Consider the following 26666-nt stretch of genomic DNA (forward strand, 5'->3'; position numbering starts at 1 on the left):
TGTTGTTGTTAGGCCAGATATTTGCATTCCTACTTAGTATGCACGTAACAATGCAAGTAGGTGTCCTGCAGTACTGTGCAGAAGTCAGAGACCGTCTTCAGTTATTTAATTTCTAGTCAAAACAGCCATAAAGTACACATAATTCATTTTTCAGGAGATATTTATGAGGAGATTAGAAAACAGGAGTTTCCAAAACTGGAGTTCCAAAATTATTTAATAATACAGAGAAAAAGGGGTACCTAACAACTGTGCAAGACCTGGTAGACCACCAAAACTGTCACCATCACATCAACAGTGCTTAAAAGTTTTTATATTTGAGAGAAAAGAGAAAATCCAGCTCCACTCTTGCGTCAGATCTGAAAACATCAGCAGGTGTTTCTGTCCATCCTTCCACAGTGAGAACACAACTCAACACTGAAAGGATGTGTTGCTGTCAACGAGCTGTTACTGAGAAAAGGAAATAAACTAAAAAGAAAATATGCAAATCAGACAAAGATGTTGCTGGTGTTCTCAGAATAATGAACTGACCACCCCAGAGTCCAGACCTCAGCAACACTGAATGTGTTGGAGATTGCCTAAATTGTGAAAAGCAGAAAACAACCAACTTCTCAGACTGAACTTTGGAGGTGTGGAAAAATATCTCTTTCTTTAAAAACCGCAAGTCTCCTCAACAAAATGGAAGCTTTAAAAAAGGCAAAATGTGGACACATTAAATACTGAAAAAATATGTAGTTGTTGAGGCGTTTGTGTAATTTTTTGTTAAATATAAGTGTTTTCAACTTTTTTTCTTGACACAAAAAAATAAATGTTTTTGCTTGTTTTTATTTTGTGTTTGTAATTTTTTTTTTTGTTTGTTTTATCTGATCGCCATAGGTTGACAGCTGACTACATCATGGAGTCCATGCTCAATAAGCTAAAAAGCACCGTCACCAAGGTGACGGCTGATGTGACCAGCGCTGTCATGGGAAACCCGGTGACCCGGGAGTTTGAAGTTGGCCGCCATATTGCCAGTGGGGGACCGGGGATGTGCTGGAGGATTTACAATGGTACTAAGAAGTCCACAAAACAGGTGAGATACTATTTCTCAGAATAATGTTCAGAGAATTTTCAGTAACTTGGGCTTTTTTCATGCTAACTCTGTTAGCATGTCTTGGAGTGTCTCAAATAGTTGAGTTACTGTATGTTTAACTGTTGGTGCTTGTTAGTACAGATATGGATGCTGGCTAGGGGTGGGTGATATGGGGAAAAATATAACATATAATACTCATAATATTTCAAGACATTTTCACAATTTACGATATTTCGGTTTTCTGAGCTTTGGTAAGTTGGAACAGACAAACAGAACCACTAATGCCACAATAAAAAAGTATTAAAAACTGAATGCACTGATTTTCTATTTAACATTTTACATATGACTCTTCATTAAATTCAGTTAAACAGGACTAATTTTGCTTTCTTTGTAAGGAAACATGCAGTTGGTCAGTGTTCTTTTAGTACTAATGATTTAGATGCACTGATGTGAAAATTGTGTAGAAATAGGGACTAGATCCACCTGGATTAACATTACAGAGAAATGTAGCACTTCCTTGTATAGTGTTACAATGCAGTAAATGAAAAAAATACAGAAATTTTGTACAGTAGCCCAGCAGTGACAAAACAATTTGAGTACAATAATTACCTCATCAGTTTATTTTTTTTAAAGCCAATATCTGCCGAAACAGATAATTCAGATTTCATCATGCATCCCTACTGATGGTAATCCAGATATGATCAGAAAAGCATATTATGGCATTACTTTATCACACAAAAAGTAAATATTGTGATATTACCCACCCCTGCAATGTTCTTTTTGTTGGCTATGAAGGGCATGTAATTTGCAGATGGGGAAGTAAAGGAGGCAACAGTATTTGGCAGTTTTTTACAGAAATGATGAAACAGTTAATGATGTTGCAGCTTTAGTTCCGTCCCCCCCCCCCTTCACTTTATGAAAGTGGATTAACTTGAGTAATGGATAATATTAGCTGGTAAAGAATAGAATGATGGCTGTTGAAGTGAGATAAACTGCAGTAACACAGGATGCAACACTGTTTCCTTGATAATAAAGAATCCTGCTTTACAGTTAAAAAAAAAAGTAACTTTTTTAAATAATTAAGCTTTGAAACTTATACATTTATTCTAGAAATTCAGCATTGTTGTAAAATCCTTTTGTTTTACAGGAAGTAGCAGTTTTTGTATTTGATAAGAAGATAATTGACAGATATCAGAAGTTTGAGAAGGACCAGATCATTGATTCACTTAAAAGAGGAGTTCAGCAGCTAACTCGCTTACGACACCCACGCCTTCTTACAGTTCAGCATCCTTTGGAGGAGTCAAGGTGAGACACACATATACATGAAATACATAAGAGTTTTTCTTCATCTATTTAGAAATACAATACCACTCCAAAGTTTGGAATCACTTGTATTAGTAGTATTATTATTATTATTATTATTATTATTATGTAATCAAGTGAATTATGTATTTAAATATTGTGAAGTAGATGTATTTTTAGAATGTTTGTTCAACGTTGGGGGAACAACAAGAAGTTATTAAATAAAGCAATAAGCCGCAGGAGGTTTACATTACAGTGATTTCATCATGGGTAATTTATTTACATGTTATTAAGCATGGCACAAAGCAGAGTATTTGTAGTTTTTGCTTACAAAATTAGTAGTTTTTGCTTGCCAAATTACCACCATAATGACTGTTTTCCGTTAGCGTGCTATTTCCAGTGCTATTTAGCACCATGCTGGCAGTGTTATAGGTCCTTTTTCCCCATGCTGGAGCTGAATCTCAAATGATCGTTTGAGATTCACCCTGAGTATAATGCTACATACGGCAGATTTAACTAAAACACCGAAGCATGCAAGACAAGTGACCTATTCTTTACTTTTTTAATTGTAGTTTTACAGTGATGATGTTGTCAGTGATCATTTAATAGGTACTTATTACTTTCAAATTCTAAGCCTGTGATGTTAGTGGAGGAGTTGTTTAGCCTGTTATCTTTTAGCCTGTTAGATAGCTGATCAGCCTGGTTCTAGTTAAGAAAAAAAGTTGTCAGTGTCTCAATTTAAATGAAACCTGGTTCTTACTTCATCAGTGCACTCGGTCAGAGCGAGCATCATCACAAATTCAAAGACTGTTGTAAAGCGGTCTTAGGTGTTTGTATATTGGGTATTTTACAACGGCTTCAAATACAGCTCAGCCAGTCAGATTTCAGTGAGGGAACTGCCCATTTTATGATGATAAACACGATACTACAGTTATCTATTTACAGTATTTTTTGTGAGTTGCCTGCTTTTCAATTTATTTCACTTTTTTAAATATAAGATTTTCTGGATATTAATTTTGTGATGAACTTCATTCTCAGTGTTCTACAGCTAGTCATTAAGGAATCAGCTACAACTCTGCTCCTCGTTCTGGATACATCTAACATTGTTTTTTACAGCTTCCAAGCTTCTGTTTAATTTTTCACCGTGATTCTCCATAATAGTAATACATTAGAATAATTTCATACATTTACATGCAACAAAACTGGCTTTGTATTATTCAAATTCTTGATTCCAAACATTTCCAAACCAAATGGTGATTCTGAACTTTTGTATAAACAGTGTATAACATAGTTTTCATTTAAAAAAATAAACATAGAAGACTCAACACAGCACTACAGAGCAGAAAGCAGAACAGCTACTCTCACTCACAGTGAGAGAGAAGAGGGTATTTGAGGCAGAGCTCTGTTGGATCTCTTGCTTTCAACATAAGTGCTGTTGGACTGCTGTGTTGAGCCTCAGTATTGGATCAAAAGAGTCGGCCGAGCTCTGGGGAAGAGGCTATGAATAATGCATAGATGAAGCAGCAAAAGATGGAATAGGGAGCAAAGATGAGATTTACTCATTCAACTTTTTGTCCCCCACCCACCCCATCGATTCAAATTCAGTTTGTAAAAACATGTATCTGTTTGTAGGCTTCATGGATTCTTCCCCTACTGTTTGTATCTGTTTATTTCTGCCCAGTATCTACTGGTACTGCTGTTGTTTCTGTGTATATTCTGTCACTGGACTTCGTCTCTTTTTGACACATTTTCTTTCCCTCTCTTTGTCTCTCTCAGGGACTGCCTGGCGTTCTGCACAGAGCCCGTGTTCGCTAGCCTGGCTAATGTGCTGGGCCAGTGGGACAATCTGCCTAGCCCTGTTCCCACAGATATTAAAGAGTACAAACTCTATGATGTGGAGACCAAGTATGGCTTACTGCAGGTGAGATGTAGTTATAAATCTTGCTAAAACCTACTGGATTTCCTTCAAGGTTATTTAGGAATACAGTCCTGTCTGGCTGTCTGGCTGGCTGTCTGTCTGTCTGGCTGTCTGGCTGTCTGTCTGGCTGTCTGGCTGTCTGTCTGTACCCCAAGTGCAATGTGTACACATTAGCTCATTTCCACTATTCTCTGTGAATATAAAGAACATTATTTGCTCTTTAATGGGCCAAATTGGCATTTTGAATTCTAAAATTTAAAATCTGTTGCTGAATTCTGTAACATGAAATCCAGTTAAGTACTACATCAAAAGTAAAAGGTGTCTCTTTAGCACAATGAGTCTTGCACAATTATTCTACAACCCCGTTTCCAAAAAAGTTGGGGCGCTGTGAAAATTGTAAATAAAAAACAAAATGCAATGATGTGCAAATCATTTAAAAAATATATGCCCATTTTGAATTTGATGCCAACAAAAAAGTTGGGACGGGGGCATGTTTACCACTGTGTTTCATCTCCTCTTCTTTTAACAACACTCTGTAAGCGTTTGGGAACTGAGGAGACCGACTGCTGTACTTTTGAAAGTGAAATATTTTCCCATTTTTGCTTAACATAGGATTTTAGCTGCTCAACAGTCTCCTTTGTCATATTTATCATTTCATAATGTGCCAAATGTTTTTCAGGGGTGACAGGCCTGGACTGCAAGCAGGCCAGTTTAGCACCCAGACTCTTTTAATACAGAGCAATGCTGTTGTAATACATGCAGAATGTGGTTTGACATTATCTTGCTGAAATAAGCAAGGCCTTCGTCTGGATGGCAGCCTATTTTGCCATTCAGCATTATTCAACTGTGCACTGATAACAAGCTGAGTGGTCTTTAGCCCGGAGGACACAGTGTCCATGATTTCCAAAAAAAAATTCAGTTGTTGATTTCGTGAGACAGTGCCGTCTGAGGGCCCAAAGATCATGGCCAGCAAATACTGTTTTTTTGGCTTTGTCCCTTGCATACAGAGATTTCTCCAAATTCTCTAAATCTTTTAATGTTATTATGTACCATAGATGATGAAAAGCAAAAGTTTTTTGCTATTTTATGTTGAGAAACGTTATTCTTGAATTGTTGCACTCTTTGCCTGTGCAGTGTGATGAACTCCTCCATCTTTACTTCTGAAAGACTCAGCCTCTCTGGGATGCTTTTTTATACCCAGTCATGTTACTGACCTGTTGCCAATTAACCACCAGGAGGTTTTTAAGCATTACACAACTTTACCAGCCTTTTGTTGCCCCCGTCCCAACTTTTTTGGAACGTGTTGCTGGCATCAAATTCAAAATGGGCATATATTTTTCAGGAAACAATAAAATTTCTCAGTTTCAACATTTGATATGTTGTCTTTGAAGCATTTTTAATGAAATATTGGGTTTAAATGATTTGCTGATTTGCACATCATTGCATTTTGGTTTTATTTACATTTTTCACAGCATCGCCACTTTTTTGGAAACGGGGCTGTACAACATAATGACACTGATTTGCGTTCCTGGTTAACCACAGGGAAAGAAAAGCAACAAGCAAAAGGAGAGAAAACAGACTTTGGCCAAAATTAGCTGTAGGCTTAGTTTTTAGATGATAGTACTGGTGGTTACAGTTTGAAAACATGTTTTTTTCATTCCAAAGGAAATCAGTAGGTTTTGTGTCTCAGTACCAGAAGCTGCCCCTTCAGAAGAGCTAATGAGAACACTATCTTACAGCGTTGACTGCTGTTGAAGACTCCACGGCTCCTACACAAAGTCTTTTCTTCTCAGGGATGATGTGCCAACATGTTACATTGTCAATGAAATACATGTTCACTGTTGCTGGATCTAGCCAACATCAACAAGAGTAGCCTAGTTAGTGGAAAAGCTGCATCAAATTGTTCTACCAAAGCACATATTTATAAGTACTTCTCTGTATAAAACTATTGGTAGAATAATTTGATAGTCTAAAAGATCCTAAAACCTACCAGCTTTAAAAGGGAACTTCACCAATTTTACAAAATTTCTGCATATTTCAATTGTTGATATACAAAGTCAAGAGTGGTTTGATATGAAATGTTAGTTACACTGTTTACCACAGTATAGTATTAAAAAACATTGAAATTATGATACATTATGCTCCCTATTCTGAATAGATAGCGAAGACTCAATATACCACATACAATGACGGGTTGTGTTTGTTTGTACTGAGTATACGCAAAGTAGCCTTTCAGACTTGTTTCTCAGCAGAAGATGAAGCTTATAGCTGGTCTCTTGTCTTCTCCCTCTTTCCATCTCCACAGATCTCTGAGGGCCTTTCCTTTCTGCACAGTGGAGTAAAGATGGTACATGGTAACCTGTGTCCAGAGAACATCATCCTGAATAAGAGTGGAGCCTGGAAGATCATGGGCTTCGATTTCAGCATTTCCTCCAGCAATCCATCTGACGCTGAGGTCAGAAACAGCTCATGCTGCCCCCTAGTGTCATTTACAGGCAAATGTGCAGCTATGAAGCTAGGAATAATATGAGGTAGAAGAGAAAAAAGAATGTGTAGCGTGTCTGCAAAATATAGATTGTTGGTTAATTATCACAATATACTAATGAACACTTTCATAAATAACAAAAAGTGTAGCAAGCAAGCAAAGTTTATTTATATAGTGCTTTTTACAACAGGTGTTGTCACAAAGCAGCTTTACAAAACAAAAAATCAGCATTACAAAAAGAAATCCGGGTCCAAACCCCCATGAGCATCGCCAGTGGCGACAGTGGCAAGGAAAAACTCCCTAAGAGACAGGAAAAAACCTTTGAGAGGAACCAAGACTCAGAAGGGGAACCCATCCTCCTCTGGTCGACACCGGATAGTAAACATTGTTAGTACAAAAATGGGGAAAACAGGTGGAGCAAATGATTAATTTGATTAGTTTAGTTTATGCAGCAGCATCAGTGGGGTCAGGATGTGAGGGTGAGGTTTGCACGGCATTGTACAGCGTGAAGCTCAATGGTGGTCACGCTGGTCCCGAGGGCTGGCAGCAGTGGCACCCGATCAAGGCAGAAGAGGCAACAGCATCAGAACGCACAGAGAGTCAGTTCTGTAATGGGTGACTGATCACAGATCAAAGTGTTAGCAGAGCAGCGGAGACTGGCAGGTATAGAACTGACTAATTCCAAAGACTTGACTATACAAGTAAGTTTTTAGCTTAGACTTAAACACTGAGGCTGTGTCTGAGTCCTGAACATTAACAGGAAGACTATTCCAAAGCTGGGGGGCTTGGTATGAGAAGGCTCTCCCCCCTGACGTAACTTTATTAATTTTAGGTACTAATAGTGAGCAGCGCCTTGTGATCTAAGTAGGCGTGATGGTTCATAGTGAGAGAGAAGTTCACTCAGGTACTGAGGGGCGAGTCCGTTCAGAGCTTTGTAAGTCAGTAAGAGAATTTTATAATCAATGCGAAATTTAACTGGTAACCAGTGTAAGGTTGATAAAACTGGGCTGATCTGGTCAAACTTTCTGGTTCTAGTAAGAGCTCTGGCTGCAGCATTCTGGACTAGCTGAAGCTTGTTAAGGCTTTTGCTCGAACATCCAGCCAGCAGGGCATTACAGTAATCTAGTCTTGAAGTAATAAATGCATGAACTAGCTTTTCTGCATCCTGTAGAGATAATGCATTTCTCAATTTAGCAATATTGCGGAGATGCAGGAAGGCTGTTTTAGTAATATTAGTTATATGTGTGTTGAAGGACAGATCAGGGTCTATCATGACACCAAGATTTTTTACAGGTGAGCTTGATGCAACTGAGAAATTGTTAAGTTTAAGTGTAAAATTAGACAGTTTGTTTCTAGCTGCTTTTGGACCAAGAAGTAGAACCTCTGTTTTATCCGAGTTAAGAAGGAGAAAGTTACTCAACCTCCAGTCTTTTACACAGGTCTTTTATACAGTCCTCAATCTTGCCAAGTTTAATTTTATCATCCGGTTCGCTTGCTAAATATAACTGAGTGTCATCGGCATAGCAGTGGAAATTTATGCCGTGTTTACTGATAATGGTGCCCAGTGGTAGCATATATAGTGTGAATAATACAGGTCCTAAAACAGAGCCTTGTGGAACACCATACTTTACTTTTGCAAGGGCAGATGATTCACCGTTTATATTAACAGACTGATAGCGATCAGTGAGGTAGGACCTGAACCAGCAAAGAGCTATTCCTGTTACTCCTACAAGGTTTTCTAGTCTATCTAATAAGAGCGTGGTCTATTGTGTCAAATGCCGCACTAAGATCGAGGAGGACTAACAGAGACACGAGAGTGTATTTGATTCCTATGCAAATAGGAGCTTAATTGTTTTGCTACAACTTTTTCCAAGATCTTAGATATAAAGAGGAGATTCGAGATGGGTCTATAATTTGATAGTTTGAAGATAGCTTTCTTAATTAGTGGTCTAATTACTGCTAGTTTAAGAAATTTTGGGGTGTATCCAAGGCTAAGAGAGGAGTTTATTATTGAGAGAATAGGCTTGGTTATTTCTGGCAAAATCTCCTTGAGTAAACCTGTAGGAATCGGATCTAACATACAAGTAGATGATTTTGCGGAAGAAACGATTTTAACTAGTTCATTTTCTTGAAGTAAGGTAAATGATTCCAGCCTCTCTAAAGGGATCATAATATTCTCAAGGTTGAGCCTGGCATTATGGGGAAGCAGGTTTGTAGATTTTAACTGTGCATTCTGAATTTTCTGCCTAATTATATCACTAAAGAAGTTCATTAAAATCATTGCTGCTATAGGCTAATGGCATCTGGGGTTCACTAACTGTTTTCTTCTCTGTTATTTTGGAGATTGTGCTGAAAAGTAATCTAGAGGTAGGCTGAGCGTGCTGTAGCAAGTGCTCTTCTATAGTCTATAAGGCTCTCCTTCCAGGCAGACTGGAACACTTCTAGCTTAGTCAGGCGCCATTTTCGCTCTAGTTGTCCGGCAGTCTGTTTTAAAGCCCGAGTATGATCATTATACCAAAGCGAGTTTTTTCTGCCTTATTATTTTACTTTTTAATGGGGCCACACTATCTAGAGTAGATCGAAAATTATCCTCTAAGAGCTTGGTCATAATATCTAACTCGGTAGGATCAGATGGACAGCCGACAGAAGCTGATAATTGTGGAAGGTTTCTAATAAAGCTACCAGCTGTGGAGGAAGTTATTGTCCGCTTAACATGATAACATGGTGTACTGTGCACTGTAAGCTTTCAGAACAATGCTGGGTGAGTAATTCATGTGATCCTTTTCCTGTGTCTTATAGCCTAAGTATGTATGTAAAGAGTGGGACCCCAATCTGCCCCCTCTTTGCCTGCCTAACCCCGAGTATGTGGCCCCGGAATACATCCTATCCGTCAGCTGTGACTCCGCCTCTGACATGTACTCACTGGGAGTGATCGTGCATGCAGTGTTCAATGAGGGGAAGCCAGTCTTTCAGGTCAACAAGCAGGACATCTTCAAGAGCTTCAGCAGACAACTAGACCAGGTGAGTGAGTACAAAATGTGGCACAGGGCCTTTTCATCACAAAAGATAATTGTTAATTGTCTTATTAATTAAGATTAAGATCAAGTGACCCTTATTAGTCCCACAATGGGGAAATTTCACTTCCACATTTAACCCATCCGTGCAGTGAAACACCACACTGGTGAACACACACACTAGGGGGACAGTGAGCACACTTACCCGAAGCGGTGGGCAGCCCTATCCGCAGGGCCCAGGGCCCAGGGAGCAGTTCGGGGTTAGGTGCCTTGCCAGTGTCACTTTTAGTGCTGATGAGGACTGGTCAGCTTCTTACAGGTGATATTTTCTCCTCTGTGGACGATGTGTCAACATGTTAGTTGTCTGAGTTGTTGAGAAACAGTCATGTTTCACTGTTGGCCTATATCTTTTCTTTGTCTTCTTCTGATAAAACATAACAAATACCCAAAGAGTGAGTTCAGTATTCCCATTCTGGCGCCTCAAACAGTTAGCCGAGTATTTGAGTATCTGTGCACATCCCTATTACTAAACTGCTTTTTGACAACTCACTGGTATTCATTATGCTCTTAAAAGACCCTTTTACAGAATCAGAGCAGAATATTTATTTTTATACACCCTTTTTGACAGTTTTGACCCAATTGTTACTGGGTATCAGCTGGTGCCATTGTGTTAAATAAGTTGCTTATACATGTCAGGGAATTTGGTATGTTTCAAGTGGTATTCCTTTAATAAAATTGGCCTTTTTGAATGTCTCTCAGCCTTCTGTGCCTGCCTTGATCAGTCAGCTTTGGTTTGCTCCCTTGTTTTCTTGTTTCCACCAAGTTTTGATCTTTGTTTTACTATGGCTTTGATTAGATAAACAACTCAAATCTAATCTTTTTTGGTATATCTGATTTAAGCAAGACTTTTTTCAGTCTGAAGGGCAAGAAGCTATATGGAATTGTATTGTATTTCCAGTCGTAATTTTTATGTGGTTTCAAATGTACTCACGTGAGTCATTGTTATAACAAGCAACCTGGATATGCAGATGATTGTGACTACAGTCTGGCCATACAGATCGGATTTGGTCGCTTGCAACTTTAAATCTGAACACTGAACTCCAAAAATTATATTTACATGACAGATCTTATTTGCCCTGCTGTGCCAACGAAGCCTGTGAACGTCCCACTAGTTTTAGGAAAAGCTGAATTATAAGTGTAATTATAACTTTGAAATTAAAATCTTTTTTGATCTTGTTTTAGTTGAGTCGTCTGAGTCCGGGAGTGCTGAGCCAGATCCCGGAGGAGGTGCGAGAGCATGTCAAGATGCTGCTGAGTGTCACGGCCAATGTGAGACCAGATGCCGACCAGATGACAAAGGTGAGTGCTTTTTCTCTTGGCATGAGGCTGTTGCAGCAGTGTTGTCACTGGTGTGGAACTGAATTTGAATGTTTCTGTCCATTTTCTGTACTCTGTCCTGTTTATGCATTGATGTCTTCATGTAGTATGTGTGTATGTAAATGCATATGGAATTTTGTCTATTTATGATATGCATATAATGTCCCATGTTTTTTGCTACTGGAGGTCCCAAATTTGGCCTTGAGGACAAATAGAGTATATCTGTCTAGCCATCTATCTATCTCAGTCTCTTAGATGCTTTAGGGCCCTGCTGTAACACCACTAATTCAACATAGGAAGGTCTTGCTAAAGCTTATGAGTGGAATCAGGTCTGTTGCAGAAGGGAAAATGCAATCTCTGCATCACATAATTGCACCAGGAATAGAAGTGTTATGACTCTTTTGCAGATTTCACACGTCTGTGTTTGCGTTCTTTTCAGATCCCTTTCTTTGACGATGTTGGAGCCGTGACTCTGCAGTATTTCGACTCCCTCTTCCAGAGAGACAATTTACAGAAGTCACAGTTCTACAAAGGCCTCCCCAAAGTTCTGCCCAAGCTTCCCAAGGCAAGGAGGAGTGACTGTGTCTAGCTGGACACATTGTGCTGGTTTTCGTGCTTCATCATTTAGAGTCATTTTCCTTGATACGGATTAAGTCTAGTCTTGGACTAAACTGCACTGCCAATGGTGAATCACAATTGGAAGTTCTTTTTATTCTAGGCTTAGGCTTAATCAGTGTCTAGGAACTGGTCCTTTAGTGATCTATTTTTTGATAATTTTGCTGTAATTTGTTTGTGAATGCTAATTATGCACCGAAATGGAATTTCTGGGCCAATATTGATACCTGAAAATGAACATATTTTACCTTTTTTGTTCTTGTATGCAACTATTACAGTACAAGTCTGATAATTATATTTTTTTTGGTTCAGTTATTGGCTGACATTTTAATTTTTTTGGATATCTGATAGCACATAAATACATTTTACCATATAATATGCTTCAATATAGAGAACACCACATTGGCTCTCAAGTGAATTATCATTACCTTTTACCCACATTCTTTTAAAAGAAACATATATGGCTGTGCTTCAATATTTGTGTTTCATCTTTTGTAAGACCATAATCTGACTGCTGGAGGTTTTCTGCTCTGTAGAGGGTGGTGGTGTACCGGATCTTGCCAGCACTGACCTCAGAATTTGTGAACCCTGATATGGTGCCGTTCGTGCTGCCCAACGTGCTTTTAATAGCGGAAGAGTGTACAAAGGAGGAATATGTTCGTCTGATTTTACCAGACCTCACCCCAGTGTTCAAACAACAGGAGCCCATTCAGGTATTTCAGGGAACACACAGACATGTTTGTTTTTATGCTGTGTCAGGCTGATCTATATGCAATTAGATGTCCCATATTTGTTATATATGTATCTATGTGTAATATGTCCCAAATGTGTTATGTATGTAAGTAATAATGATATACAATAATAATGTCCCATATGTTATGTACAGTACTGTGTAAAAGTCTTATACACTTATACACAAATGGTTTAAAACTGTTTATGTGGACAGTAAGTGAGTTTTTGGCACTAAAACCCTATGTAACATTAAAATAAATGCATAATGCAGCAAAAAGTAAAATATTTTATTGTTCTTCTGCAGTAGCCATCACATGGGTTTGTTAAACATCAGCAGCCCACCTGACTTTAATTAATCAAGCACATATTAGCCAAATTGGTATTGGATCATGATTACAAGTAATACTGGGCTGTTGAAAATTAAGTTGTTAAGGGTTAAATGAACACATTAATATACATAAAATATTGCGGTTTATTGAATAAATACTAGTATTAATAATATTAGTGTTTTTTTGACCAAATGAATTTTTACTGCTGAGATAAAAGGCTTTTGCCCAGTGCTGTATTTTAAAGTACGTTAACCTGACCTGAGCAACCAAAAATAAATGGTTTTGCCATAAAACCATGTAGTGTTTCCAAAACACTTCCATTGGTAATTACCAATGTGTTCATAGTATACGCTGACGTTCTCACACACACACACACACAAACACACTCACTCATCGATGCCCTGTTTGTTCCAAAATCTGTATCGCTTCCTCTGAGCTTGTCTCTTTACTTCTTTCTTTCATGCTCTCAGGCCAGCAACATGGTGAGTGGCCTTTATGAACATGTCGTTCAGCCTGTTCTGATAGTTCCCATAACTTTGCTGCAGTTAATTCAGTGCCCTGCCAGTAGCTTCCAATAATTACAGTATTACTTAACTAAGAAGATTATGTAGCAGTACCTTATAGTATTCCCTCTCAGTTGAATATTGATTATTACTGCAGATTAGGGATGCAACTAATGTCAATTCACCTATCAACTATTATTTAACAAATTGGCTAATTGAATCATTATGCCTTCTGCCATCCTCTCATTTTGTCCCGTCACAGCCTCACCATCCTTCAAATTTCCGTTGAGCGATGGCAGACAATTTTATAATGCATTTAAGCAATGGAAGCTACATTGCCCTGCTACATTTCATTTATTGTATTGCACTTTGTGTAAATGACCCTGTGTGTCATATCAACTTTATAGACCACTTTTTGTTCAAATTTAAATAAAAATTTTAATCTGTGATTGTTGACTAATTGTTGCTGCCCTAATGAAAATCCACCCTAACAGTAGGTGCCTTTATAGCACATTTACTCTTTATTTCTTTTGCTGTTCTTTCATGGGAATCTGTGTTTGCGAATTGTGCATCCCCCCGCCTCTCATCCCCCTCTTCCCTTGCTCTCTTTTTATGTGTTCAGATCTTACTGATATTCTTACAAAAGATGGACCTGCTTCTGACCAAAACACCCCCTGAAGACATCAAGAACTGCGTGCTCCCAATGGTCTACAGAGCACTGGAGGCTCCCTCAACTCAGATCCAGGTAGCCATACAATAAGCAATATTAAACATACTACAAAGCTCAATGCCTTTCGGCGAGAGCCGTTGTTTTAAAAAATAAACAATTATTTTATAAATAATATTCCCCCAAATGTTTTATTTTTCTAAACTATTTAAACCTAAAATAATGACTGCAACATCCTTCTGAAGATTTGAAGCAGGTTTTAATTTCCCTGGTTTTATTTAGGTGCAACAGCAAATTGATTAAGTAACCACTTTCATTCGTTCGTTTGTTGCTTCATGACATTTTACAGTTTAACTGTAACTTTTTTCCTACAGTAGCGTTAATTTGCTAAATCAACTTAACGATAACATGAGCTATCTTTACAACCTTTTGGTCAGACAGTACAAAACGGTTAATATGTTTAAATAATTATATGTTTTGTTCACAGGAACTGTGCCTGAATATCATTCCCACCTTTGCTAATCTGATTGACTATCCATCCATGAAGAACGCACTTATCCCTCGCATTAAATCAGCGTGTTTACAGACCTCCTCATTGGCTGTGAGTCATGCATGCTTTCTTTTGATATTCAGCCTTATTCTGAACGCTACCACACATCAGACTTGCATCATTTAGAACGTAGCACAATTGATGATGGTCATGTTAAAAAAGTCTACATATTTATACATTATCGACATTGACTGTCTCACAACATTTATGTCGTCTGTGAAATCTGTGTTCTTGATGTTCTGGATGTCTCTGTGCTTGTAGGTGAGAGTAAACTCTTTGGTGTGCCTGGGGAAGATTCTGGAGTATCTGGATAAATGGTTTGTCATTGATGAAATCCTGCCCTTCTTACAGCAGATACCTTCCCGAGAGCCAGCTGTACTCATGGGCATTCTGGGTATAATTTTATACCTTTACTATACCTTTACTTTATAATTATTATAATTGTAATAATAATTGTTATTATTATTGTTATTATTATTGTTGTTGTTGTTGTTGTTGTTGTTGTTATGATTACTATTATTGTTATTATTATTATTATTATTATTAGTAGTAGTAGTAGTAGTAGTAGCAGTAGCAGTTCTAGAGAAACTTACCGTGTCAGAAATGTTCACAGTGGTGGTGATAGGAACCAGACGCCTGAACAGTTTAATGCCTCTAAAAGCTACATCACAGAAAGCTATTACGTGAAATTATGAATATGCGGCTTGATACGTGAGACATTTTTTTACTATAGTTTTGACCTGTGCGTGTTTTTTTTTTTTTTTTTTAAATACATGGCAATTCATGGCAACTCTGCCACATGGCGGTTCTGCAAAATACATAGTGGCGGTACACAGCAGGCAAAGAAAAAGAAATTTTTTCACATTTGCCACTATTTGACATCATCAGCATTACATTTAAAAACTAAGAAGTTCACACAAAAATGGATATTTGCATTGTAGACATTGTGACCCCTGGTTCCTATCACCACCTCTGTAAAGAAAATCTTGAGTAGTCGGGTTTCTTTACAGTGACGCATTTCTCATCAAACCACTCTGAATGACTTCGGTGAAATCAGTGGAATTTGCTAATTTCATTTAGTTGTGAGCAGAACTGCAATGACACCAATTAAGGTTTTCAGGCATCTACAAGTGCACTTTTACCCATAAGAAACTAGGCATCCCAAAAGAGCACCTTGCAGGGAAAAGTCTGCCTCATTTAGTTTCTCTTAGTATTGACAACAACCTTAACCTCAATCAGGTAAACACTCATAAAATATGTATAATTTATAAAATGTATAAAAGCACATACATTCACCAGTGCACTTGTTTTAGGCTCTTTGACTGATTCTCCGATTGACTGTGTTTCAGTTTAATTCTTTCATGGCTGTGATCAGAGAGATGCTGAGTCGAATGGAAGCGGAGCATAAGACCAAACTGGAGCAGCTCCACAGCATGCAGGAACAGCAGAGGTGCCTGCCAATTCTCTTCTCACTTCTCATCATCCTCTATCATCTTTAGAAATCATCCTGCCTTATTCATAATTCTCCTATCCTGCATAAAATGTTGCAGCAGTCTGCAGCTTACTTAAGCACTTTTCACACTCAGTGCCCAGTACATTACTGGCATGCCTTCACCTTAAATATTCAGTGGGTGCTTTGCATCAGTCACATATTGTCAGTGTCAGAACAACATTTTGTATATTCACAGGTAACTTTACAGGAGAAGGGAAAAAAGTTCTTAACTCAAAGTAAATTAATTGAGAAATTATTTATTACAAGTCAGTTTGGAGCATTTTTTGGTCCATTTATCATGAAATTATGACACAATGTACAGGACCGTTCCAAGACACAGGATGTCAAAAAAAGAAAAACGTAAAAAATTAAGACACAAGGTTTGGTCGCAACAGTGACGACATACAGCACTTAAATGGTATTTTACCACGATGCACTCATTCGCATTTGCCTTGAAAGTCCTATTAAAATGATTTCTGAATAATGTACCAAATTCTCCCACTTTACCCCCCACGTGAAACCTGAAAACTTGACTGTAAAAACTAAATAGTCACAGAAATGTTGCCTTTTGCCAGCAACCTTTTTCAAGCGGTATGCCTCTATAGTAATACACTACAGTGTTATTTGTCTCTCATAGCAACAGAATACTTGACTCTAAAAACAACAGAAGCCAATACATTACTCAGCTGTCCCTGTGATGTACCAGCTTCTGTTCACACATCGCCATCCTGCACTGACCATTAAAATTTCCCTATTTGTTTGTGAGTATTTGCATTGGCTGGCATTATACTGTACCCCTTCATATTCTGCGTTTTACTGATTCCCTACCGTAACTGTCCATCAGTGAGGGAAAGAGTCAGCAGTTGCCGTGTGAGCCGGTTATTGCCTTTAAATTAGGATAATATTTTTCCGGTCGTATTAATTACGACCTTGGGGCAGAAACACATGCTCTTACATTTACTGTCAAAGAAATGGCTGGTGACCATAGTCGTATCATAGTCACAGTAATTTTATCTGGCTAACTAATCACCATTAAAAAGTCACTGCAGTCACTTTCAACAATATAAAACCAGTTTGTTGAAGAGGCATGTACAAAACATTTTGTTAGGATGCTACTACTTTACAGCTTGGTTTCAGTTACCGTTGTAGGCAAAGTTAATATTTTTAATAATATTTATTTGTTGTATATTATTTATTGTTTAAAAAACTGACATATTGAATGAAACGTCTTAAAACACTTTCTGGTGTCTAGCTTACTGTATTTCAACCTACACGTTTATAATCGAATAAAATAACAGCAGTTGGAAGTTCTAATACAACATATGATTCCTCACTGTTGAATGCTAAAGAATTGGACTTCATGTATCATTTTAGTGAACAAGTTTTCAGTCCAAATAAAATATGAACAATTGTTAATTTGGCTGTTATATCGTTAAATGGAAACTGCTAGATTGGTAATCGCTTCATAATTTCCTTCCTGCTGTGTAGACATGTATGTGAACAAACATTAACTACAAGTTACCAGCTAAAATCAGCCAAATAATTTCTCACTTAAATGTGTAAAATTCTGTTATGTAAAACTAATATAATTATTATTTATTTGACTAATTAATGTAGTCAAAGAAGTAGACATTTATAACAAATGAGGATTGCAATAAAATTAAAGGGTAAAGTTTGGGAACTATTTCGAGCTTCATAAATTGACCCCTAACAAATAAAAGCACAGTGGCACAATTCTGTCTTTGAAAGGCTCTGATGGTGAGGAGTGAACTCTCTCAGGCTTCATTCCTCAAAGTTAGAAAAGTAGCCAGAGCTGTTGCCATGGCAACATCCTTGAATCAGCCGTTCCCCCCCAGGCATTCCAACAATGCTTTCATTCTGGATAGGACTGTGATCGTTCATTTTATTTATTTATTTTTAAAATAAATAGGTTCTGTAGTAAACAGTGCTGGAGTGTGCATGAGGATGAAAATCAGCACTTGTAAAATTGTCTGTTATGCTTTATTTGAGTTGCAGACTTTGTCTTATAAGGTCTTCAGTCCAAAGAGGAATAAAGTGGTGAATGCCTGACTGCATTATGCTGTTTGAGCTTGATCCATGAAGCTCAATGCAGACCCTGCTAGGCTTGGCTTTTCTTTCTTTTTGAGAGTGAGAGAGAGAGAGAGAGAGATAGAAAACACAGGCTCAAGGACAGGGCTCCATTCTGACTATCGTGGTAGTTAACAAAGCACTTCAAAGAGAAAATCAAATGTATTCAAGATTATACACGTGTGTGTATCTGCATAAATACAGATTGTAATAAGTACTGTTGTAAATTATAATTTGCCAATGTTAGTAGCATAACAGTGCTGTCCGAATGAATGTAGCTCCATTTTTTTTATTATTATGTTTTTTAAACATATTTTTAACATGTCAACTGCCATTTACACTATGTTAAACTTTCATGATGGTCAGGCTAATAGAAATGCTCCAGATTGTTTGGAAAATAATCTTGTTCCATTAACTTTCATTCAGAGTTTTTTCTTTCCCCTGAAAAGTTACCATTTCGGAGATGCAACCTTTTGTTCTGACAGTGACGATAAACAAACCACTATAATAAATGCTGTATGAGTACTTGAAAGATTTTGAAGGCTTTTATTTTTTTAATTTATTTTTTTTAAACTCTTTAAAACTTTTTTTCCTGAAATCCTACTACTCAAAATAGACTGCAAAATCACAGTAGACATGGTAAATGAACACACGTGTAGTTACAATTACAAAGAATGAAGAAAAAAACACACTTATGATCACAGGTTACAGATCACAGTGTTTACTTTTGCCAATGTTCTTTAAAAGCTGAACAGCCTTGCAACAAAATAATGCAGTTGTGTATGGAAAGTATATTGTAATGTAATTTGTTGAGATAACAATGATATTGTCTTATTGCCCACCCCGTCTTTGCGAAGAACTGTGTTGTGCTAAATTGTTGAAGCAAATATTATGTCTCTTAGAAGCCTGAACCTCTCCAACCAAATGAACACTTCAGATGAGGCAAAGAACAACCCTAATCCAGCTAGTCAAGTTCGAGATGTGAGTTCTATTCTGGCTTCACTGTTTGGCCTAAAATTACTAAACCATGTAATGTGTGTGTTTGACATTTGACACTGTAAAGAAATGACCTTTTCTTTTCAGATTGACGAGATCTTTGGCGGGAGCTCAGTGAGTGCAGGTGTGAATGGAAAAGAAAACGGCTCCTCCTCTACCGTCTCTCAACCCTCTAGAGTAAGTCCCCATCTGGCATATCCATAACACAGAGACAGCAAAAAAACAGATGGCATATATCTGCAACATTTTACAACTGTAAATTAAAATATGTAAGCAGACCATTATAGTAAATAGTATACTTCATAACACATCAAGGACTCATGTATACTCATGATTTTAAAAAGTCTGGAATCACTGTTTTCATAAATATAAAACCGGTTTGTGATGATTCCATAGTGACTGAGAACGTATCGAGAATGTCCCAAATTCAAAAAGTGCTGCTCAAAAATAAAATAGCTATTTACAGTAATTGTATGACAAGAAATGGCGATAAATAGATAATTACTTTTCTTAGTTCCCAAAATATTTTATGTTGATAGACAATTAACTCACATTTTGATTTCAATTTAAGACCTTTTTGCACACGATTTTCCTTCTTTTTCCAACTTACTCCCAAGTTCCTGTGGGACTTGGTGTGAAGGTTCCACTACGTTTAAAATTTGCGTTGTGTCTGAAAAATTCTTGTGAATAGGCCATTACACCATGTTGTACGTTGTAACTAAATAACAATTATTTATTTAATATGAAGATTAATAACGGTGCTGTATACTCCTTAAAATAACTTACTTCCATTTACTATATAATGTGTATGTGTTTTTTATTACTCTATTATTAATCTGAAAATGTATTATTCATCAACTGTTATAAATGATTTGGTAACTATGAAGCTATAATCTGTAAATTATGTAGGTATAAGAGTAAAGAATCGAAGTGCAGACCCACATACAGACCTCTAGAGTTTAAGGAGTTAAGATTGTCCTGTTACTTTTGAATTTAGATTCCATTAACTTTGTGTGTATGTATGTTTAAAGGTTTCTCTGACTCTGGAAGAGAAGCAGCGTTTGGCTAAGGAGCAGGAGCAGGCAGCAAAACTAAGGAGCCAGCAACCTTTGGCACCACAGAGCGTCAAACCTGCCACAACTACTACACAGGTTCCTTACTCTATCTTTCTCACATGCATGTGCACACTCATTCTCATTTTGGAGACTCAGTTTGGAGAGAATAGTGTTCACTTTATGAGCAGCGAACATGAAATTTAAACATAAATTTTATGTTTAATATCATTATCTTGCTTTATGTGACTTTTATACACATTTTTCAAGATATAAAATGAAAATGAGAGAAGAACCATTTAAGCATGGAAAGAACCATTAAAACCATTAATTTTTTCATTTGTATTGTGTGCATATAACTTCCACGTCAATTTTAACGCAGTTACTGTTTATTTACATATTGAATTTAACATATTGGGAAAATAATGTGCAAAAGTTATGACACATTTTATATTTTCTGCTAATTTTTTCTCCTCCAATATGCAAACCTGTAATTTGACCGTAGGGGTTTACACTTATGAATATGACTGTATATTTCAAGTGTGATATAGCTATAAAACTATTTTTGTAAAATATTACAGATCATTGACATTTCCTAGATTATTAAACATTTCAGACCATTTTGCATTTTGAATGAAACACTTGGGTGTTTGTGTAGTCATACTGTATTGATTTCTTTCCCAGGCAAAGGACTTGACCAGCAGTCTACTGAACAACATGACCTCACTCAACAGCTTATCCCTGAACTCTGGTCCTCGGACAACGCCCATGCAGACTGGTACACTCTCTTCTGGTTTCTCTAGTGGATCCGCCATGAGCGGCATGGCCACCATGGGCGCCATCAGTAATGGCTTCAACTCCACCATGGGCTTCCAAACAGGAGGCGTGGGTATGGGCATGCGGCCGGCCACCCCTGGCCTATATGGGGGTATGGCCACCACCACCAGCACCCCGAATTTCAGCACCCTCACACAGAACCAGAATCAGCCCAGCAAGCCTCCAGACATGTCGGCCCTGGATTCTCTCTTCTCTGCTAACAAACCCAAAGTCAGCTTGAACCAAATGGCCTCCAAGCCTGCCACAGGTGCCGCAGCACCGTCCCCCTGGCTCAACCAGTTCGGTACAGGTCATCCCACGCAGACTGCAGGCATGCAGGCAGCACCAATGGGGATGCCGGGGGTGCAAGGTGGGTTTGGAATGCAGGCTAACCCTTTCTTTAACCCACAGAACTTCTCACAACCTGCCACTGCCCCCACCATGAACACAGGGATGCTGAAACAGAGCACATCAGTCAACACTGATCTGAAAGATCTCTTTGGATAAAAAAAAAAAAAAGTCTGACTGTCGTTCTTGTTTCCATTTGCCTAGCAAAGAGAGCTCTAAACGAAACAATATCAACAGTGTCGGCGATAACAGAGATATAACGGTGAAGAAGGTCAATATAGTCCATCTTAACGGACCATTGTTTCATTTTGTTTTGCATCTGGTCTATTTTGAGTCATGTATTTCTCGTGGTGGACCTTTTTTGTTGAGCCGCAGTCAATCAGAAGATGGCCACCAGCCTTAAACAGGCAGGGTCATGTGTATTTCTACAGGTCACACTTGTCTTACTGATATCCTGCCTCAATACTGCATACTGGATGTGAATGTGTTGTTTTGGTTTGATCACTCTTCACATACGCTAGCATCTGGGCTGGAATTATCCAAAATGAGGAGTCAAAAGGCAAGGTGTGGAACAAAAAAGCATCCTTCAGTGAGGAAGAGAGTATTAATTCCCTTCTCTATAGGGCTTGGGAAACAATGTCACATTGTGCTGTATTATGGGATCGTTCCGCTATATTGGTGGGGTTCGTTCTTTGTGTACATCCTACAGATACTCATACTCACTGTGATAGTCATAGAGATTGCTATTTTATTGTGGTTTTTCAGACGTGTCCTGCATAAAAGTGAATCAAATGAAAAGATGGTGCATCTTAACCCACTCCAGAGTGATGCTGAACAAATCTTATATGGATAGAATTAACCTTGCTGACGGTGTGGATCCATACAAACTCCCAAAGTGAAATGAATTAAGTCCATGTACAGTTTATGAATGGGTATTCCCCTTCAGCCACTGGCAGATTTAACTTGCAGATGTTTTCCTTCTCATATTTCACTTAATCTTTAAAATATTTAACTCACTTATTGGCATGTTTCACTTAGTCACTGCCATATTTTACTAGAAAGGATTTATACAACCTTTGATTTTAGTCAGCCACTGCCCTATTTCTCTAGTTACTGGCAGATTTCACCCAGTTTTTGGCATATTTCACTCAGACGCTGAATGTATAGGCAGACTTTTAGCAAACACTGCCTAGATTGTTAGCAAACTAACAACAGTCAATATAAAGTCTTGAAGAGAAACAGCCAAATGCTAATCACCTAACACATCAGCTAATGTTACTAGAATAGGTTCATCATAACTTAATTCACCTTGTATCTTTTTAGCTGGGAAACAGTGAGTTTGAGTTAGATAGCCAATACCAAATGTGATAAATCTGCTAAATGATGTTGAAGGTTTTATTTCATTATATCTATATGATTAGATCAATAAAATGAGCAAGAGTTTGATGTTTATCCACACTGTGATGTTTCCCATGTGCAGTTTAACAAGAGCTGCGTCCAGACAGTTAAATGAAACTGCTGCTCTCTGTTGCTCTCATATTTTATCTGGTACTCATCAAGATCCACATGCTAGTCAGCTCGGCAAACCTATATACTGAGTCTATGGGCTTCAGATCAGTCAAAATCAAGGAAAGCAGGTCAGACATAAAGATTCATTCAAATATTCAGAACCACCCTAGACTGACTAACCCTGCCACAATGGCGGATCCCCATAAGACACTACGTCATGACATCACATTCCCAGGCCTTAGTAAGTACAGGTTCTGTCTTACTCATTCCTCAGTTTCTCTTTGCACTTTTTTTTTCCCTCTCCTCCACATTCACTCACTCTGAGCTACCTACTTATTTGAAAACCTCTTAAAGGCTTTTTATTGGAAAACCTCTTAAAGAATTAGAGGAATACTCCAGCTTTTTTCAGTCTAATCTCTGTCTGCTTCATCTGTAGTGTGCAGGTGATTACCAGGGGAAGTAATTTCAACATGGTCTTTATAGGGATGAACTGATATGGAAGTTGTAGGTCAGTGCAATCTGATATTTTTCATGTATGTATCTACCTATGACCTAAATGCTCTGCTCTTCTGGTGTACAGCAAATACATCGTCAAATATCGTTTGAAATATTGGCTAAATGGAAACATCAGTCTGATGTTTAATATTTAGATATTTAATATATTTAGTATTTAGGTAATATTTAGATATTTATGCAAATATCTCCTGATACCAATATCATTCCAATATTATTGTGCATCCCTAGTTCTCTCTCTTGGAACCCACTTGGTTTCAGCACCTACTTTTGGCTTCTGTTATAAGTGTACTATGAGTCAGTTGGTTTTCTTTTTTGAGTACAGGGAAATTGTCTGTGGTAGTCAACTGTGTGCTACAGATGCAGCAGACCTAGATCAGGTTAAAAAAAACACAGAAATATTTTATTAATTGCTGTCCATCCAGGAGACAGCATCATACTATTCCACCACTGAGAAGATTTGAGATGACAGTCCTTTGGCTTTGTTTATACAGGCTGTCAAATTAGGCTATATATGCTTTTTGTCATTTAGCTAATCTTTTCCTTGCACTAATCATTCACATCTAGTCTTTTAAGATGTGGTTTGAACCATATTCACCTAAAGATGCATTTATTTCAGCAACTGAACACATCAGTAGTATGTAGGGCTGACCCGAACAGCATTTTACAGCATGTTTCGAAAATCCGTTCTCAAAACCAATGAAACTTTGAAAACAATTTTTGCATTTCATAATTACTACATAATTAAATCTTAAGAATGTACATCACTGCAGTTCAAACTAAACCTAGTATGTAAGGCATGTAGCCTATCAAGTGGATGATTCATCAAACCTGTTGTGCCTCCATTGTATACCAGCCACTTACTGCAACTTTTGCACAGAGCATTCTTTTAATTGTCTGTTTATTTAAATTGTGATGTCTTTCTGAGGCGCCTCTACTCTTTTAGCTTCAGCGGCCTCAATCATATACATACATACATACATACATACATACACACACATACACACACACACTCACATACATATATATGTGTAAAACAAGCACTGTTTTACACAAACACTTCTGTTGATAAGAAGTATCTGTTGTAGTTTTGGCTGATTTTTTTCATTTTTTTGTGTCTTAAAAATGTTGATGCTTTCAAAGACTGAATAAAAAAAACTGATACCAATACAACAAACAAATATCCGAGTTCGGGTCAGCCCTAGTAATCTGTTTAAACTCAAATATAAATTTTTACCCTACTGTGTAGTTGTGGTTAAGGAAAGAGGGAGAGTGAGAGTTTTCTTTGTTGGAGAGTCGATATGAGTTGCACACTGGAGTATAATCTGCAGTTTGAGGAACGGTGCAGAATTTTTTTTTTTTTTAAATCAAACTTGCAGTTTGATGAAAGTGCATTGATGGTGCACAGACCATACTGGAGATTGTTTTGGTTATTTTAATAATTAAATAGAAGCCCTTAAATGCCAATAAAGTTGCATATAAATCTAATAAATCCTTAAAGGAATAAAGTTAACTGCCATTGATAGTGTTTGATTAGGAATTTAGTCGTGCTTTACTGGCCTTTAAAAGCTTCATTAGAACAGCAGTATACGTTCTGTTAGTACCCATGTTTGTCCAACTGGTGTCCTCTTTGTATGTAACGTATGTTTTGTTCTTTGGTTGCATGTTACTGATCATACCTGCACAGGAGCCCGTGTGACAGTAGCATCGGGACAGAGTGGGTAGAGGGTTAAAAAAGAAAAAAAAAACACCAACTTAACCTTTAATTCCTCATCATGACCAAATAGAAATAGCTGCAACATGGCGAGCCACTCTTCTAGAACTGTGTATAGTATTTACATATCATATTGAATGAAGTGTATAATATATTGAGATTAATTTGATATCAGTTAGGATTTTTTTAATATATTATCTTCAGATCACTTTCTCAAAGGGGACCTCTATGAGTGTATGAATGGAGAAAATAAGCCTTATGAAGAGAGGTGTGCAATAATAGGTCTTTTGAAGGGGTTTTGTAAAAGGCTTGCTGTGAATGAGTGTTTTAGCACATACAGTTTTCATATATGGGCAGTATCTGGGCTTTAGTTTCAATAAATAAATGACACACTGGGTTATCATCACTACAGCAATTTGAAAATACAACATAAAGCAGTTCCATTGAATTATGAGGTAGTTAAGAGTTAATGTAAGAAAACCTTTGGTGCAACCATACCACATATTTGTAATTCAGAAATTTCTTTATGGAAAACTGGACTTTATCTCCAGTCAAATGGCCCAGTTCTGATTGCCAGTGCAACCAGTTTGACACCTAAATGAATGGAAACAAAACAAATGAAAGCTTATTCTTCTATCAGAACCTTTATATTCTACCAATGTAATATGTGTACAACGTGGCATCTTTGTGAACTTTGTATTGTGTTACGAGGTTGTATTGTCTGAAGTTGAGAGTTTTCATGAAAATCTGTAAATATTTATCAAAATACACATGTTGACATTCTCTTTAATGCCTTTTGATCACTTCATCGAACAGACCGATTGTGTACATTTCTAATTGCATTGTATAGTTTTGGTCAGAAAGAATAGATCTGATGAATAGTTTGAAGGTTTGAATAAAGCTCTTCGAGTAATGGGAAACAATGAAGAAATTGCTATTTTTTGTGGAGATTAAACTGATGTATGAAATTCTCAGATACATGCATAGTGTATTATAGGCAGTACTAGATTTCTAAAAATTCACATTTTTATTTTTTGCTAAACCTATGAATATTATTGTCTGGGAAGACATCTGGGGAAAGACGTCGTGGAGCCTGTGAAGCAGCTGGTATGTAAGAAGATGAAGATGGCACCAAAAATTTGAACCAGCAAATCATCTCCAGTTTGCACCAGTATCTATTCCACTCATACCTTTTATACCCCTTTTCTGTTTGGGTGCCAACGCATTCCAATAGAAGAAAATAAGAAATTTTTCTAACACTTTACTTGAATCCTGCTAAGTTGCATTGATATAACCATGCCATGAAGATGTCATGGCAGATGTCATGTGCTGTCATTAATTGTCATATAACAGTGTATGTTACTATTACTGCTGATTATCATGTCAGACGTCAGTTTTTCATGTCAACAGCTAATTTTTGCTGTCTACTCTAGTTGGCCATCATGACAGATGTCAGTGTTTGATGTCATGACAACTAGTAATGGTAACATGACACTGTTATATTACTGAACAACATATGACATTTATCATGATATGTTTATGGAGTTGTTCTATCAGTGTTATGCAGCAGGGTTCAA

General features: G+C 37.5%; 1 protein-coding gene across 1 annotated transcript in view; it reads left to right on the plus strand.

Annotated features, from left to right (window-relative positions):
• scyl2 (SCY1 like pseudokinase 2) overlaps window positions 1–26016 on the plus strand; it is a 32129-nt gene extending 6113 nt beyond the window's left edge. The window contains exons 2-18 of the mRNA XM_036577319.1: window positions 874–1069; window positions 2217–2374; window positions 4148–4292; window positions 6595–6744; window positions 9574–9795; window positions 11031–11147; window positions 11605–11730; window positions 12317–12493; window positions 13967–14089; window positions 14499–14612; window positions 14823–14955; window positions 15682–15800; window positions 15911–16011; window positions 19044–19122; window positions 19225–19314; window positions 20169–20288; window positions 20874–26016. Of these exons, the coding sequence (XP_036433212.1) occupies window positions 893–1069; window positions 2217–2374; window positions 4148–4292; window positions 6595–6744; window positions 9574–9795; window positions 11031–11147; window positions 11605–11730; window positions 12317–12493; window positions 13967–14089; window positions 14499–14612; window positions 14823–14955; window positions 15682–15800; window positions 15911–16011; window positions 19044–19122; window positions 19225–19314; window positions 20169–20288; window positions 20874–21512 (2790 nt within the window). The 5' untranslated portion in view covers window positions 874–892 and the 3' untranslated portion in view covers window positions 21513–26016. The remainder of the gene's footprint in view (window positions 1–873; window positions 1070–2216; window positions 2375–4147; window positions 4293–6594; window positions 6745–9573; window positions 9796–11030; window positions 11148–11604; window positions 11731–12316; window positions 12494–13966; window positions 14090–14498; window positions 14613–14822; window positions 14956–15681; window positions 15801–15910; window positions 16012–19043; window positions 19123–19224; window positions 19315–20168; window positions 20289–20873) is intronic.
• Window positions 26017–26666: the final 650 nt, after the last annotated feature.

Source organism: Colossoma macropomum, unplaced genomic scaffold (assembly GCF_904425465.1).
Source record: "Colossoma macropomum unplaced genomic scaffold, Colossoma_macropomum, whole genome shotgun sequence".
NCBI classification, from domain to species: Eukaryota; Metazoa; Chordata; class Actinopteri; order Characiformes; family Serrasalmidae; genus Colossoma; species Colossoma macropomum.